Here is a 16156-nt window from a genome sequence, read left to right as displayed (position 1 = left end):
ACAGGTACCCAGGAACCGAGTCCTAGCCCAGCGTGGGGACAGCAGGCTGCCTGCCATGGCCGTGTGGGCACCACACCCTCTGCATCAAGCTTTATGATTTCAAGACCATTGTGCTCAGGACCCGCCCTCCCTGACAAGCGATGGCGCTCTCCCGGGCCCTGCTCTGCCTGCTAGTAGACCAGGCATCTTTACTGTGGGTTTGGCCATCACCTTGGAAATGGATGGGCGTTAGCTTTTATGCCTTCAATCCAAGACAGATTATAAAATTAGGGAAGCAGGTTAGTGTTCATTTACAGGGCTGCCTGTGGAGGTGATCTGGGTTCTTCAGAGTCCTTGGGGACATTCCCGAGATGGTCCTGCCTTCCCTGAGCAGAAGCTTCCGGAGCATTCAGAGGATCAGACACTTCTCCCTGCATGGAAAGCTCAGCATACGGAAGCCAGGCAGGGGCTCCTGGGGGAGGGCCCAGGGGAAGGGGCGTCCCACCTTTCTGCCCATCTGCTGGGGGCAGCCCCCAGCACGGTGCGCCTGCAGGCATGCTTGGGGGCCGCAGCGACCCAGGTAGGTGAAAAGTGCCTGGAAATGACCCGCGTGACAGCTTCACCCACACTCGGCAACCAGGGGAGAACGGCCGCCATCCGTCAACGCCTGCTGGGCGCGGGGTGTGTGCCCGGCGTTAGCTGTCCTTCTCACCACAGGCCAGTGATGAAGGCCAAGGGGAGCCATCTCTCACTTCCTCATCAGGAGACGGAGGCCCCAGGAGGCAACCCCTTGTCCAGACACACGGCCCGTTAGTGGCAGAGACAAGACTGGAAGCCGGGGCGGGGCGGGGGGGCGGGGGTGGCCGCGTGACGCTCAGTTGCCCCCGCGCGGACACCGGGGGCGCAGAGGGCAGCGGCCCGGGAGTGCGAGGGGCATCTGGACCCGGCAGGCCGGGGCCCGCGAGCCTCTGCACCTGACTCCCTGCTGTCCTGGGCACCGCGGTGTGGCCAGGGAGTAGGAGGGGGTCTCGCGCAGCCGCTGGGACGGGTGCGGGGGGGTGGGGGGGGGGGAAGCCTCTGAAGACCCCGCGCCAGCAAATCAAACTGCAGTTAACACAAGCCTCACAGCAGTGAGGTGTGAGTTTGTCCTGTGACGTCTGCTGGGCTTGCAACAGAGAACACCCCTCCAGTTCCCGGACTCCTCAGGGGCAGCCCGGGGTCTGGGCTCGGCTCGGCTGCAGGCGCCTCCCTCCCCCAGGGCAGAAGCACAGAGCCAGGATGGCGCTCTCCCCTGCCCGGGGATGCAAGCGTGCGTCCGAGTCAGAGGGCCTTCCAGAACTTTCACACGAAGCCAAGACCAGGACCAGGACGTGCTGGGGAGGTCACGAGCGTTCTCTCCTGCCATACAACCTCCCCAGGATGAAACGACACGGCAAGCAGCACTTGTGGGCGGGATTGGAGCCAGAAGCTAAAGGGGGTCCAGGTGATTGCGTTAGACTCTGAGGCCGAGGAGCAGGCATCTTCTAACCGGTCGCTACGTTTCCAACACTGTTGCTGTGGACGCCTGGATATGTGTGGTACCTGCGCTTCCGTCTCGGGTGCCCGGCTGGGGCGGCATCCCTGGGCTCGGCTCAGGGGGAGGGGCGCTCTCTAGTTTGGGAGGAGAACACTTCCCGGAAGGAGGTGGGCCAGGAACGCCCACTTCCCTGGAAGACCTGCCGTGCACTTAGGGGCTGGGAGGGAGGCCGGCACAGGCCTGGTCCTGGGGCGACTGCCTAGAGGAGGCAGCCCACGGCGGACCCCGGACCTCCCCGCCGCCGCCGCCGCCCTCTGCCTCCTGGTGGACCGGGTGGCATTTAAGCATAAACACTCGTGAAAACCAGCTCCTTGTGTGCGGCTTGTGAGGCAAAGTTGTGCCAAAATTCTCGTGACTAAACGCTGCTCCTCACCATCCCCTGCTCTCGGGCCCAGGCCAGCTCAGTGGGCACCTCGCAGACGCCGCTGTCAGCCCCCAGTCGCGGGGGTCATGACCCCTCCTCTGCCCGCCCGACTCCACTATTAAAGCCACGCTTCAAACTGCCATGTTGTTTTTAATTTTTAATCTGTGCCAGGATAAAACAGGATTTGACCAAGCTCCCAGCTCCCGCACTGCATGGACGTAGCAATTTTATGGATCAGAGTTTTGTTTATATTTGCCTAAAGCCCAGAGGAGGAAAGAAATCAAATCCACAGATCAGCATGTATTTGAAAGAGACGTTTTAGGACTCGGGGAACGTTTTTGTCAATCATTTTCTTAGGAACAGCACCCAGTGGGCCCGGGGAGGCCCTCGCGGCAGGAGCGGCTGGAGGGGAGAGCCAGAGAGCCGTCTGGGCCGTGCACTTGGCAGACAAAACAGAAAGAAAAAAATCCAGCCTCATAGTTTATTTGTAGGAAGAGCACGTTGACAGAAACAATTTCTGTTTTGGAAAATAAACGTATGGCTGCATTCTGGGAGCAGGGGCCACGTCGTAACGGGTGATGGGAGGGGACTTGCGACTCTCGAGACACATGGTCAAGGGACACCTTAAAACGCCAAACAGAACGTTACCTTGTAACTCTGTCCGCCAGGAGACACGTCTGAGCACATCCAGCCGTCCGCAAAGTCACGAGACACGAGACTTACCCGGAGCACGATCCATGCACCAGCCCGTGAGACAGAAAACCACGTTTGTCCAAAGGATGGCTCAGAGCTCATCAACTGCACTTGTGGACGAACTTCCAGGAAAACAGAGTCTGCCCGTGTCCTTCCTCTCTTCTCTCTCGAATCGAGTACCATGTCTGGATCAAGGAGATGGCCCCCACGCACCCGGGAGCCTTCCACACGGCGGCCGTGTCGCGTGGAGCCAACACGGGGTGAATCGGTGGGGGACATGCTTGCAGAGGTGGCAGGCAGTGCCCGCAGCACAAGCCGCGGGGTGGGGGGCTCAGCGGGACGTGTGTGGAGCCGCCCCACTCTGCAGCAGGGACGCGCCAGACCCCTTCACTGGGACCGCCCAGGCCCCCTCGTCCCTGCTCCCCGCGAGTGCCCGCCGCAGCGTCGAGCCTGGGATGGATGATGCGAGTCACGGTCCCCATGTAGGTAAGCTAGAAACCCCCCACGCCCCCACGGCCGGTCCCTCTGGGGCTTCCCTCTGAGGCGCACGGTTCCCGTCCCCGCAGGGGCAGGACAATCTTCGCGGCTTTGCTGGTCACGGATCTCCTTCCATTAGCGGGATCTCTGTGAAAGGAGAGACGGTTACTAGCCTGCCGCAAGGACCAGCAGTTAAAAGCTTTATTAAAACATCTGTAATTCCTGGTGTCAGAAGAAACTCTTAAGTTCCACATATCCGTTAATAATCACGGAAACTGGGCGCCTGGGTGGCTCAGTCGTTAAGCGTCTGCCTTCGGCTCAGGTCATGATCCCAGGGTCCTGGGATCGAGTCCCACATCGGGCTCCCTGCTCTGCAGGAAGCCTGCTTCTCCCTCTCCCACTCCCCCTGCTTGTGTTCCCTCTCTCGCTGTGTCTCTACCTCTCTCTGTCAAATAAATAAATAAAATCTTTAAAAAAAAAAAAAAATAATCACGGAAACTACTCCTCTGTATGCCGTCTCTTTGTTGAAAAACCTTCCACCAGCTCATGAAAAATACAACGTTAAGACTTTAACCACGTGCCCTTAGGGGTCAAGCCAGAAGAAGGGCAGGATTCAGGGACACAGTGGCAGCAGGCGTGCGGGAAGGAGGCCAGGCTCTGGGGAGCTGTGGCCACGGCCTGGACTGGCACTCCCGCGTGGACGGGGCGCTGTGAGCCTCCCCGGGGAGACACCCTGGTCTCTCTACTGTGAGCTGCAACTGCCAGGCATGCATGCCTGTTACTTCACACCTGCTGGGAGCGCCCGCGTGCACACGGCTTCTCCAGGGCCACCCTGTACCGTGTGCACCCGTCGCCTGATCATGTGCACGGTGACCCTGTCTCTGAGCGCCTCCAGGGCCCCGTCTAAAGCAGGGACGGGGAAGGAAGCATCCTGGTTCCCATGGACACGACAAAACCAAGCGTGGGCCTCCACAGCCGGCGTGTGCCTCCTGAAGTCTCAGCTACGGGCTCATCGAGGGGGACCTGACGGCCTCGTTTGAGGCCTCACACTCAGGGAAAGCGACAAGCGGTGGTTCAGGCCGCAGAAGAGACCAGGCATGGGGCAAACACTCACCGTCTGCGATGTCGATGCCCGGGCTGGTGGACGCCGCCTCTCCCGCCGTGCAAGCCCCCATGTCAGTGCTGTCGGGGCGCGTGCCCCCCGGGCACACGGAAGGCGAATACAGACTCTGGAGCAGCTCGGAAGAGCCTGAGCCGCCGTCACAGGGTTCTGACCTCCCCGGGCCTGTGTCCGTGTCCCCTGAGCCAGGGTACGCTGGGGGGCTCTGGTCGTCCACGGGCAAGCGGCAGCCCTGGCCCACGGAGGCCAGGTACCCGGGGCCTGACGCCCTCATGCCTCCGCTCACAGCCTCGTCGTAGGACGGAAGCATGACAGGCACGCCGTCCACCACCACGAAGTCCGGGTCGCTACAGGAGCTCCGCGGAGGCCCCCTGTGCGAAGGAAAGCAGCACCCACAGATCAGACAGCAGGTCCCTGCGGACCGAGGCCACCAGTGACCCTGTGCCCCTGACGGCTGAGGAGCCTGCGGGAGGACCAGCCTCCTTCCCGGGCCCCCTGCGGCCCATGGCGCTCTGCCCGCACCGCGCTCCGCCCGCAGCATACTCCTCTGTCTTGGGCCCCCCCGCCCCCCTCAGGCTTCCTCCTCCCCGTCTCTGGCCTCCACCCACTGGGCCCCCGCAGGGCCCCTTGCGGAGCCTGCTGGGAATGGAAGACACCTCAGACCAACAGGAACCCAGGACCCCACGTGCCACCAGGGAAGGGGGACCCTGTGCTGCCTATGCTGCTTCATTCTCAGAGTTTTAGTCAAGGTAGAAAACAGGAAGAAAGGAAAGTTCCAAGCTGTGTCTCACCACCTGACCCATTACATGGGCCCCGCTCCACCCCCCAACCCAGCAGCCACCTGAACCTGAGCCACGTGGGGCTACCGGGAGGGCCCGTGGTCCGTGTGGGGGGTCCCCAACGCAGCACCGGCTGCTGGCCTCGCCCCTGCACACCCCATCACCCCGCAGGCCCTGTCTGACCACCTCTCTGCTCCTGGCCCCCACGGAGCCCCAGTGGCTGCGAGCGGCCGGTGGACTGGCTCCTCTGAGGGCCCCCGGGGCTGAGCGACGCAGCCCCGAGTAAACCGTCTGGGACAGAAGACAGCCCGGCCGGCGGGCAGACCCTCATGGTGGCAGCAGGGCTCCAAAGCCCAAGGAAATGCCATGCCAGGACGCAGCGTTGCGGGAGGGCAGCACCAGGCCCAAGTCTGCGGACGTTTGGGGCGAATTCCAGAGAGTGAGGAGCAAGGCCCACTCCCCGGGAGGCAGGGCAGGGATGAAAGGCGAGCTCGCCGTGAACCTTCAAGAGGCTGCTTGCTCTCATTCGGGTGCCCTGGACAAGCCAGCCCCCTTCCTCCCGGGCCTCGCCCTGTCCACGGCCCCCCCACAGTGCTCAGCCCCCATGTGTGCTCATCGAGTGGTTCTCCAGCGTCCACACCCGTGCGGCCCGAGGAAGAGTCCATCCTGGGCTTGCCCCAAACAACGCAGTCTTCTATCTGGACAGCTGAGCGGCTTTTTGGCTGCTTTGGCCGTTTCCAAGCACCCCCATGTGCCATAAACCACGACGTGTGGGTGAGCCCCCCTCTGTGACCCCTGGGCCTTTTCAGACACTGTAATTGCTCACGATGGAACACAGGCCGTGGTTACTAAGCTGTGCTGTTGAGGACAGAGACAGCAAACAGAAGCTCCCGGCATCTCTGCAGGGGCTTGGCTGTGGCACTTCGCAGGCTGGGCCGGGAGAGGGGGCACCTGCGGGGTCGGGACCCCTGTGGCCGGGCAGGTGCATGGCTCAGCGGCTCAGTGGCTCAGCAGCAGAAGGCCAGAGTGGGGCGTGAGGTCCAGGGCGGAGGCGGGCAGGTGCCGTCCCTCCCTCCTCACCCGGCCGGGACTGTGAGGGACGTGGGATTTTCCAGGGGCCTCCTCCTCCACCATCAGCACCCCCTCTGCGGGGGGGCACACACAGTTCTGGGGGTGGGCTGTCCCCGTGGGCAGACAAGTGTCTTTTCTGGAAGCGTAAGGTCCCCGAGGGGAGGCCAGCACAGGGGCCCGAGGACGCTCAGGACTCCGTGGAGCGAGGTGGCTGAAGGCGGCTGGCGTTGGGGAGGCTGGCCAGCGCCCTGCCCTCTGCCTCGGATGGCCGCACGCTCATCGCCCGGCTCTCCCAGCAACACCTCCTCCTGGGAACGTGGCCGGCCAGCAGCCGCGGTGATAGCTGCTGTCGCCGAGGAGCTGGCCTACCTGCTTCCGGACAAGCTCCTCTTCCGTGATGATCGAGGGGAGGACGGAGGCATCGGCCCGAGCCTCTGCGCACGGGCAGGGGAGGGCGAGCGGGTCCTGTCCCCTACCCCACACCTCCTCCAGAACCCCACCTTCTTCCAGAGACTTCCAGGCACGTTGTTCTTCAACCTCTGTTGCGTCACACACCTTCGCCGCATCTCCTAATTCCGTGAATTTCTTACCCTCCCTGTGGGCCGTGGGCCGTGTGCGCATGATGGGAAAGGGGTCCTGGGGGTCCTGCCTGGCAGCAACCCCGACTCTGCGCGCCCCTTCTCCACACCCCACAGCGCCTGGGGCTCACGTGGAGGTGGGGGAGAGGGTGGGGAGCCCTGTCCAGCCCGCGCTCTGACCCCAGATGCCCCACCGCACCCCAGGAGCCTGACCTTTGACCCTCTGCTCTCACCACCCACCTTCAGAGGTGCTGGACCCCAGCACTCACCTGGGGGGAAAGTGGGCCTTGAACTTGGTCTGGAACATCCTGGCCAGGATGACGAGCACCAGCACCAGCAACACGCTGGTCGCCGTGAACGCCACGATCTTCCATGTGGTCAGGAGGGTCTCGTGGCTGCTGGGCCACGTTTGCTCTGCTGGGGAGAGAACAGAGCGGCGCGTGAGGCTTCCGGACTGGGATGGCCCCGTGTCCGTGTGTGGGTGATCTGGGAAACAGCATGCTTATCACGTGCGTCTGGGGGCTCCCCGCATCCGGACCCCACCCCCTGCGCTCTGCCCGCAGCATGGCCTCTGCAAGCCACCCACAGGAGCACGCTCCCCACGGGGCTGAGAGCCCGGTGCCCAGCTGGGAGCACTCCTGCTTCTCTGGCAGGGGGAATGGGGGTCCGAATGGGGGTCCGTCGCCCCGGGGAAGCTGTGTTTGCAGCACACCTGGGCCGGGGGGCGGCAGGCCAGAGGGGAGGGGGTCCTGGGCTTGTGGGCTGAGTAGAAGAGAGGGACAGAGGAGTAGAGGGGCGAGCCTCCCCACCGCCTCTAGCCGTCGGCACACCTGCAGGAGGGGCAGCCGACAGTGAGCCTTCCAGAACAGCTCCCACCCCTGGGGCCCAGGCCGCCCTGTCTGCCCCCCGCCGTCCTCCCTTGCTGCTGCCACCTCCACAGGCATCCTGTTCTGGCTCCCATTGCCATTCGTCGGCCTCCAGAGGCCCCGGGTCACCAGGAGCTGCCCCCGGGTCACCAGGTGCTGCCCCCACATACGGGGGCCGGGGACTACATATTTAGTGATCGTCAGTACTCTGGCAGGAAAGGCCGGGGCGAGCGGGCAGGGCTGGGCATGCGGGAGACAGAGGGTGGCTGGGTGCTGGTGCCCTGGTCTGCGCCCCGTGCTCACCACCCGGGCTCCTTAGGTCAGCGGTAAGGCTGGTCTGCTAGTCACTTGTTATGAACCGAGAGGGACTGACGTTTGCAAGTGGCCTGGGCCTTCCTACGTGAGAACAGGTGTTCTGTGTGATGACACCCTCTGGGTTCTGACACGTGTCCTCACACACAAGAGAACGGCTGGGTTTGGGCCACACGCGTGGGCTGAGGTCCCTGTCTGTGGGAGGGACAGGCTGGGGGCAGACAGAGCGGACCCTCCTGCCCCAGGGACGGGAACTCACAAAGATGAGTCTCTGCGCCGCGTCCCTGACCCTTGCGGGGTGGGGGGGGGGGGGACACTGCCGGCGGCCACCGTGTGCGGCGTGGCCCGGGCCGTGCGCACTCACCTGACTGGATGCAGTAGACCTGGTAGGAGGGAAACCATTCCCCGTACTGGCACGTGATGTACTTGTAATCACTGGTGAGGCTGTAGCCGGGGTCGCAGTAAAACTCCACCACAGTCCCGTGGTTGTAGCGCTCACAAGGCCGCGGGTGGCACACGAAGTCACCGTGACTCACGGTCGGAGGCAGCGGACACACTGAGGCGGCGGGGAGAGCTGCGTCAGCACCACGTGCCCGCCGTCGGGCCATCAGGACACAGGTCCGGCAGGAAGGGGTGTCTGCACGTGCACCACCAGACCCGCGACCTGTCCCCGCGGGGTCACCCGGGAGCCCACTGAACATGCCGAGCCCCCGCGGCCGCCGTCCAGCACTGTCGACCACCTGGTAAAGCAGAGGTTGGTCTCACGCGGTAGGGAGTGCGCCCGTTTCACGAAGAGTGTTAAGCGACTGTGTTAATGGCACGCACCGTTCTCTGCCGACCACCAGGTCGGTACCATTAGGCTATTCGTGGATGAAGCCCTTACTACGGGGCCTGCCGGCCCACGCCTGTTTGTGCGCTATGGCAGCCATCTGGGGCTGTCTGCACCCTGGGTGTCCTCATCTCAATCCCCATGTGCCCTGCGGGGGCTCGACCCAATCCCCAGGCAGGCTGCTGATGGGGGAGCAGGCATCGCGCGGGAGGAGCCTGGATCGGGGCTCGGTTCGGCCCCCACACGTGTGTGACCTCCCGCGGGTCACGTAGCCTCTCCCGGCCTTGATGTTCTTCCCCGTACAATGGAAGCCTATTCTACCCTCCACGATTTATGGTTTTTCTGACTCTTCTATTCTTCGATTTTAGGGGAAGGAAATTTCAGTTTCCCCTCAGGACTCAGAACGGCCAATCTGCTTAAACGTCCCCAGGAGACAAAGCACAGACTACCACGGCCTGCTTCACGTCCACACCTGCGGAAGCCCGCTGCCCGGCCAGTGGGAGCCCCCACATGCAGGCCGCGTGTGCAGGGAGGCCCTGGGGCCCGCTAGCAGTTGGACCCCCGCGCACAGAGCCGTCTGGAGGTGTGGGGGTGAGAGGCCCCTACAGACCCTCTTCCAACCCCACAGAGAACAGGCAGTGAGATCTTGTGGGCTCTTTGCAGAGATGGGGAAGCAGAAGCTCACGTCCCCGGTCTGAGCTCTGGCCCAACGCCGGGCCAGCCGAGCGACCCCCAACAAGCTGCTTCTCACCGGTGAACCTCAGTGCCCTCACCTATGAAACAGGAGAGTCTAGGGGCTGTTCTGACGTCATGGAAGTGGGCAGCCAGGGACAGCCAGGCCCCAGGAGCCAGAGGGATGCCTGCGCAGGGACTGCTTATGTGCTGGTGGAGAGCGGCGGCAGCACGCAGCAGCCCTGCTGCTAAGCTGGGACCGGGCAGGTGTGTCCTGCAGGGGCCGGAGCCCGGGGAGACTCCGATACCACCTGGGATGCCCCAGGGCCCGACCTCCCTGCCTGCCCAGCCTGCAGGCTCCATCTAGACTGGGGGAGGTGGGGAGCCAGCTGATCAGGGGCCTGGGAGAGGCGGCCTGCCGGGCAGTGTAGGTCGCAGCTGGGGCCTGAGGTCGCAGGCCCGGCGTGCCCAATGAGTGCGGCGTCAGGTGCAAGCAGGCAGGGTCAGGAACGGAGCCCCGACTTCGAGGCTGAGGGGTGGCCGCCGCCTTCCCAGAGCCGCCCAAGGGGTCCCATCCCCAGTGCATGGCCGGTTCCACACACTGGGGCTCTGGTTAGACACACCACCTCCAGGATGCCCTGAAGCGTCCCTGGTGGGCGAGCGAGGTGGCCAGCGAGCAGGAGGGAGAGGGTGAGGCACCAGCCAGTCTGGGGATGCCGGCAGAGGTGTGGCAGGTAAGGAGCTGGTGCGGCTCTGGGAAGCGCCTTCCCGGCTGCACGATGCCCTGCACCCCAGAGGGATAGGCCCGGTGGGGAGCGTCCACATCTGCGGTGAGGCCAGCCTGGCCGTGACCTCTGCCCAGGTAGCCCCTCCACAGCCCAGAGCCCCCACAACGCTGCGCCCGGGGGAGGCCCTTTCTGTGGTCAGGGGCACATGGGGCCGTGGGACTCTCTCCCAGCAGGCACTCTGAGCAAGTCCTGGAGACACTCGGATCCAAAACTACCAGAATGTTTCCAAGGTGCAGGGAGCCATGGTCCCGGCAGCACTCCCTGGCCTTGGCCTCAAGGACAAAGGACCATCCGCATCACTGCATTAACTCCGAGGCAAAGGGTCCCACGACGTGCTACAGAACGACGGGGCTGGACTGATGAGCCATCCAGCAGGGAAACCGAGGCAGTGGGGCACAAAGGGGCACGGGCTGCAGACGTCCCCAGATTTACGTGTAAATCGCAGCTCTGAGCTGATGAGCTCTAGCGTGCTGGGCGGCGCGTTTGAGTTCTTGGGGTTTTAGCTTCGCCATCCGTGTAATGAGGGAACAATTCCTAACTCCTCAGGTGCCTGTGAGGATTGGGAGCAGCCCAGCTGGGCACCTCCAGGCCCTGATGCAGCCAGGACCCCCCACCCCACACATGCAGTCTGATACGTGTCACGGCCACGTCTGCCCCGAGGCCACGTGAACACCCCTCCCTGCAGAGGCTTCAGTCCCGAGGCTGGCAGCCGCCAGCTGGTGCAGATGCACGCGCCGCCGAGAGGAAACACCTACCTTCACACCTTGCAGTGTCTGATGACCGTGCCTGAACGACCATCAGCTTTGTGGCAAGGGAACCCCCCACCCTGTGTCCTGTCAGAAGCCAGGACGGACGACGGAAGCATTAATAATAACCTAGCGAGCTACAGGCCCCTCCTCTCTGTCCTCCCCCGAAAGGCAGATGCATCTCTAGGTGGAAACCGTGATTTCTCACCTCTCGTCCTGGTTTGCATTGTCGGCACGTGGTGTCCGCTCCGGCCCAGAGACGGGACCGATCACACCACACAGCCCACACGCCAGACCTTCTGAACGAAGGGCCTTTTCACACTTTTGTCTTGACTGTAGTCTTTCACTCATTTTTTTTTAAAAGATTTTATTTGAGAGAGAGAATGAGAGAAAGAGAGAGAGCATATGAGAGGGGGGAGGGTCAGAGGGAAAAGCAGACTCCCCGCTGAGCAGGGAGCCCAATGCAGGACTCGATCCCGGGACTCCAGGACCATGATCTGAGCTGAAGGCAGTCACCCAACCAACTGAGCCGCCCAGGCGCCCTCACTCATTTCTTAATTCATTTGTTTAACACAACATTTTTGGATAACCACTGAAACTAGACCCTACGTTGGTCCCTACCCTCCTGGGGCTTACCGAAGACAGAGTAAGTAACCAAGGAACTATTTCTGTGGCCGGGCGAGGCTCTCCATCCACTGAACAAAACGTTCCAGCCTCACACACTCACCTGCGGGGGTTCAGTAACCAGGGTGGGAAGACTCCGACATGCAGCCTGGGCCAGCTTCCTTCCCTGAGGGGCGGGCCAGGGAGCCGCGGCCATGCACGCAGAGAAACAGAGAATCCACAGTGCTCGGGCCCCGTGAGGAGGCAGCCCCGAGGGACACGCGCCAGGGGGTGAATGGGGCCGGGGATGAGAAGGAGGAACAGGAAGGAGAGGCTGTGGGTGGACCGAGCCACCAGGGGGGCAGGTCCACGTGGTCCCAGGCCCTCGTGTGGATGCTGCAAAAACCCTGCAGTGCTCACATTTGCGGGTCGCCCTGCTCGAGCTGAGGGCACCCAGACAGCAAGTAAAGCATCACTTCTGCTGTGTCTGAGGGCATCTCTGGGAGAGATTCGCATCTGAATCACGGACTGAGGAGATGGCCCTTCCCAGTGTGAGGGCATCATCATCGTGTGAGGACCCAACAGAGCAGAAGGGCAAAGGGGGTGAACTTGCTCTGCACAACCGCGTCCTCGGATGCTGGTGCCGCTGGTGCTCAGGCCTCCAGACTCGGGCGGAATCACACCGGTGGCTCGCAGACGGCACATCGGCGGGTCCTGGGGAGTCCCGGCCTCCTCGATCTCACACGTGCACGCAGTAGGTGTATATGCACTGTGATCACGGACGTATACACGGTATGTGCATGTGCATATATGTGCATGTACAGTACGTACATCTGTACTGCGGTTACATATACGGTACGAACATACACACTGGAGTCATGTACACACAGGATACACACACACGCTGGGACCGAATACGCGTACACGGGAGGCATATACGCACCGACGGTATCCGTATACACCGTGCATACGTGCAGAGTGCTGTGTACGTACAGTACGCACATACACCGTGAACCCACATATCACGTGTGTGAACACAATCACAGGTACACACGCAGGAGCGCACGCACGCACACTGCTGCCTCTGCTTCTCTCTGGAACCGACGCCACAGCTCCCCCACCCGAGCTCCAACCCCACCCTGACTCCACAGGTCAGAGTCCTGCAAACGGAGGTCGGAAACCGCCCGGGCCTCACTGGAGACTCAGCTCTTGTCTCCCCCGTTACCCCCAGATCCCCAGGCCCCGAAGCCCCTGCCCCAGGGCAGTCGGAGAGCTGGAGACGCCGCCCGCCCATCAGCAAGGCCCTAGATGGTTTCACGCCGCCATGGCAGAGCGCAGGGGGGAGGCGCGGACGGCGCGGGGTGCCTGGGCGAGAGCAGTTCAGGGACAGTTCGTCTGCAGGCGGCTCGCCGCCATCACGTCCCACCGGCCCACAGGCCAACGCCGGCACTCCGACCGTGTGCTTCTAGTCCACTACGTGAGGGACCAGATGTAGCAATCTGACTTCCAAGGTGACCTTGGTGCAACATCCAAGACTGTTTTCCATTTCTACCTATTGAAATACAATCTTAATACTGTTGTATGTAATCGTCTAAAGTGGGACTCGTATTAGGTCTTTGACTTTATTTTTTCTATAATCCACTTCTATCCAATGTTTTACGGTTATTGGTCTATAACATGTTAGAAAACAGAAACCAAACCGCTGGTTCTCTCGGTGCTGGCAGATGAGAGGCTTGGGCACAAGGAACACACGATGCCCATGGAGCAGCAAGGAGCTGGTCATGGGCTGTGCACAGGGCCAGGCACACAGGAGGGCCAGTGGGAGGCAGGGAGAGTGGCAGGGACGGGCCCCGGGTCCAGAGAGGGGGTGGAGGGGCTGCCGGGGAGGAAGCCCAGGGTCTAGCCTGTGTGTGCTGGACGCTGGGGGAGCAGGGACAGACACCGCTCAGGGACGGCCAGCGCTAACATGAGACAGTCCGCCGGGAGCAGGGACAGCAACGGTGAAGCCGTCGTGTGGTTCAGGCCACAGCCAGGAGAGGAAGGAGGTGGCCTGGCCCAGGACAGAGGCAGTGACCGTGAGGAGCACAGGATGGGACAGACTTCAGTCTGTTCCCAAAACAGGACTGGTGAGGGTTGGAGTCTGGGGTCGAGGGTGTCTCCCAGATTTCTGACATTGGCGCCTGACAGATAGTGGAGCTCCTCGCCAGGACGGGTTGTCCTGCTGGGTTTGCTCATTGGTAGGAAGTATGGCACCAAGGTCTGGCTTTGCATGGGCCCATCTGAGCTAAGGGAGCTCTCCACCCGGGATGGGGCAGCCGTGGAGAGCGTCTGCAGCTCGCCTGAAACTCAGGGCTCAGGAGCACAGAGATCAAACCCCAGGGTGGGCAAACTCCCCTGGTGGGGGGTCCCAGTCGAAACGCTGGAATCGGCCGGGGGCACAAGAGTGGCCGAGGGCCGTGTCACCGGGGCCAAGGGTGGAGAGCGTTTGGGGAGCAGGGTGGCTCCTAGCAAGCGAGAAAGCTGGGAGAAGAGTAACACCTGACTTGGCCACACGGAGTCCCTGGGACCTCAGCAGAGGGATGCCATTTAGGAATGAGCTGAGGAGGAGACGGGTGGGTGCGGACGGTGGTCAGAGGTCTGCTGAGCCCACAGAGACGCCCCTGACACCGGGGCTCTGAGCACAAGGACTAGACGGGGGCAGGGCAGGTGGAAGAAAGCCCCCGAGGGGGCAGACTGGCTCTCATGGGGGGACACGGGGTGGGGATGCAACAGAGCTATGGGTAGGCTGGTGGCCACAGGCCCTACGGAGGACTGAGGGAGGCCACCTGCGGGGGAGACCTGGCCTGACCATCCGGTCACTCGCCTCAGGCCTCAGCCGCTGACCTCTCTCCAGCCGACAGGAGAACGAGTTCTTAAGAGTCTGTGCCTCGCGAACACAGAACGTACCGTGGGGGCAGAAGCGCGTGGGGCACCACCCTCGGTAGCCACTGTTTCAGGAACCCCCTGAGCCGCGAGCCCAGGTGTGCTGACCAGTGCTTCAGGGCTCGTCCTGTGGGAGGGAAGGGCCGTCCCTCAGTCTGCGCGCCCGGACCGCCTGCCTGTGGTGCTGGTGCTGGGGGGCTGCTCACCACCCCACGGGGCTCAGAGCCACCCCACAGTCGTGCCAGCTGACATGACAAATGCTACATCCAGGCTGAGCCACAAAACACGCCGAGCCTCAGGCTGACCACAGCAGAGACGACCCTGGGGATCCCGGGAGCCACACCCTGAAGACAGCTGAGCCCAAGTGACTGGCCGGCCCACGTGCACGAACACCAGCGCGTGAAGATCCACTTCTATTCCGGTGGAGCCACGGAACGTCTCTGGGGACGTGCTCACATCCGTGGCCTACCACGTTCTCCCCGGGGCAGAACAGTGCCGTGCGCCCGCCCAGCTGCTCCTGTCGCCCCCCATCCATCCACGCTGCATCTGAACTGTGTCTCAGTGACGCACGTCAGCGGGTCCTCAACCTGGTTGCACGTGGTGTCACTGGGGAGTGCGGTCTGGCGGGTCCAGGCCGGGTCCTGGGCTGGGCCAGGTCCTCAGGGCCCCAGGTGGGTCTAACAGGTGGCCCGATTTGAGGGCACAGGCTCCGCGGCTGCATCAGACACTAAGACACCCCCCCCACCCCACGGCTGGCTCACGGCAGTGTGAGAACGAGGTGGCCGTGGTGTCCACGGTGGGTCTGCAGCTTCCCCCAGACCCATGCTTTCCAACTGCAGTCCATGGACCTGACCGGCAGCTTGTGGCTCAGCCGGGAGCCTGCAGAAATGCCGCAGGTCAGCGCCATCCGGCAGGAGTCCCAGGCGAGTCAGACAGTCTTTTCCTGGGGGAAAGCCCTGCGGCGAGCTCGCTCTCTCTGTGCCGGGCTGGGGAGCATGGGGACGCGGCAGGAAGCTGGCAGCTCTGAGGGACCAGTGCCAATCATCCCGAGGCACTGAGCATATTGTCTGAGTGGTCCCCACGAGCCGGGGGCACAGCCCTGCTCGCGACACACACAGCATCACCACACCCCTGCAGTCAACGGGCCGGCGGGCTTCCAGTAATGAAAACTGCCATGGCACCGGCTGCCCCCACCGCTCTGCATTTGGGTAATGATGCCAGGAAGCTGGACGGAGCCCCTCCAGGCCCAAGTCCCAGGTGTTTCCAGGGTGACGCCTGGAACTTTGCTTTTCGCTCAGGGAAAGTCAGTAAACATCACGCAGCACATTATAGTCTCCACTCTGGTTCTGCTGTAACTACACGGAAGGCCAGTACACGTGTCCACCCAAGGAAGGAAATGGTGACGAGGCTGGGGTTCTGCTTTTCTCTGGGCTGCAGGGAGCCTGGCGTTTGCCTGCTCAGAGCCATGCTGACAGATCGGCTAAGATCAATACCGCACAGCAGCCCTGAGGGGGGCTCCCGTCTGTTCCGCACTGTGAAGCCGCCACGTCGGGGTCCCCGAACAACACAGCACCTGGGAGAGGTAAGGACACCAGGTGCATGCGGCTGCTCGGCCTTGTCTGCGGGGAACGCTGGCGGCAGCTTTGGGTTCTGATGAGGCTGCTCTTCTCTCTTGGCAGCGACTGAGCGCCGACAGCCAAGTGGGCGCAGCCTCAGCCACCGCAGGGTAAGCAAAGCACGAGCCACCGTGTGTCAGCCTCCTCACGCCTGCGAACCTTTTC

General features: G+C 62.7%; 1 protein-coding gene across 3 annotated transcripts in view; it reads right to left on the bottom strand.

Moving 5' to 3' along the window:
• Positions 1-1116: 1116 nt before the first annotated feature.
• Positions 1117-16156, bottom strand: part of SUSD4 (sushi domain containing 4) — an 85844-nt gene continuing 70804 nt past the window's right edge. The window contains exons 5-8 of one of the 3 annotated variants that reach the window (XM_032393921.1): positions 8180-8371; positions 6907-7054; positions 4204-4580; positions 1117-3236 (exon numbers count right to left, since the gene is read on the bottom strand). In XM_032393921.1, coding sequence (XP_032249812.1) covers positions 3208-3236; positions 4204-4580; positions 6907-7054; positions 8180-8371 — 746 coding nt within the window. In that variant the 3' untranslated portion in view covers positions 1117-3207. The remainder of the gene's footprint in view (positions 3237-4203; positions 4581-6906; positions 7055-8179; positions 8372-16156) is intronic. The other 2 variants (XM_032393919.1, XM_032393920.1) reach the window with 2 other exon arrangements.

This window comes from Phoca vitulina, unplaced genomic scaffold (assembly GCF_004348235.1).
Source record: "Phoca vitulina isolate PV1807 unplaced genomic scaffold, GSC_HSeal_1.0 scaffold78, whole genome shotgun sequence".
In the NCBI taxonomy this organism is placed as follows: domain Eukaryota; kingdom Metazoa; phylum Chordata; class Mammalia; order Carnivora; family Phocidae; genus Phoca; species Phoca vitulina.
The sequence above is the reverse complement of the archived record's forward strand: the minus strand, read 5'-3'. Positions and strand labels throughout refer to the sequence as shown.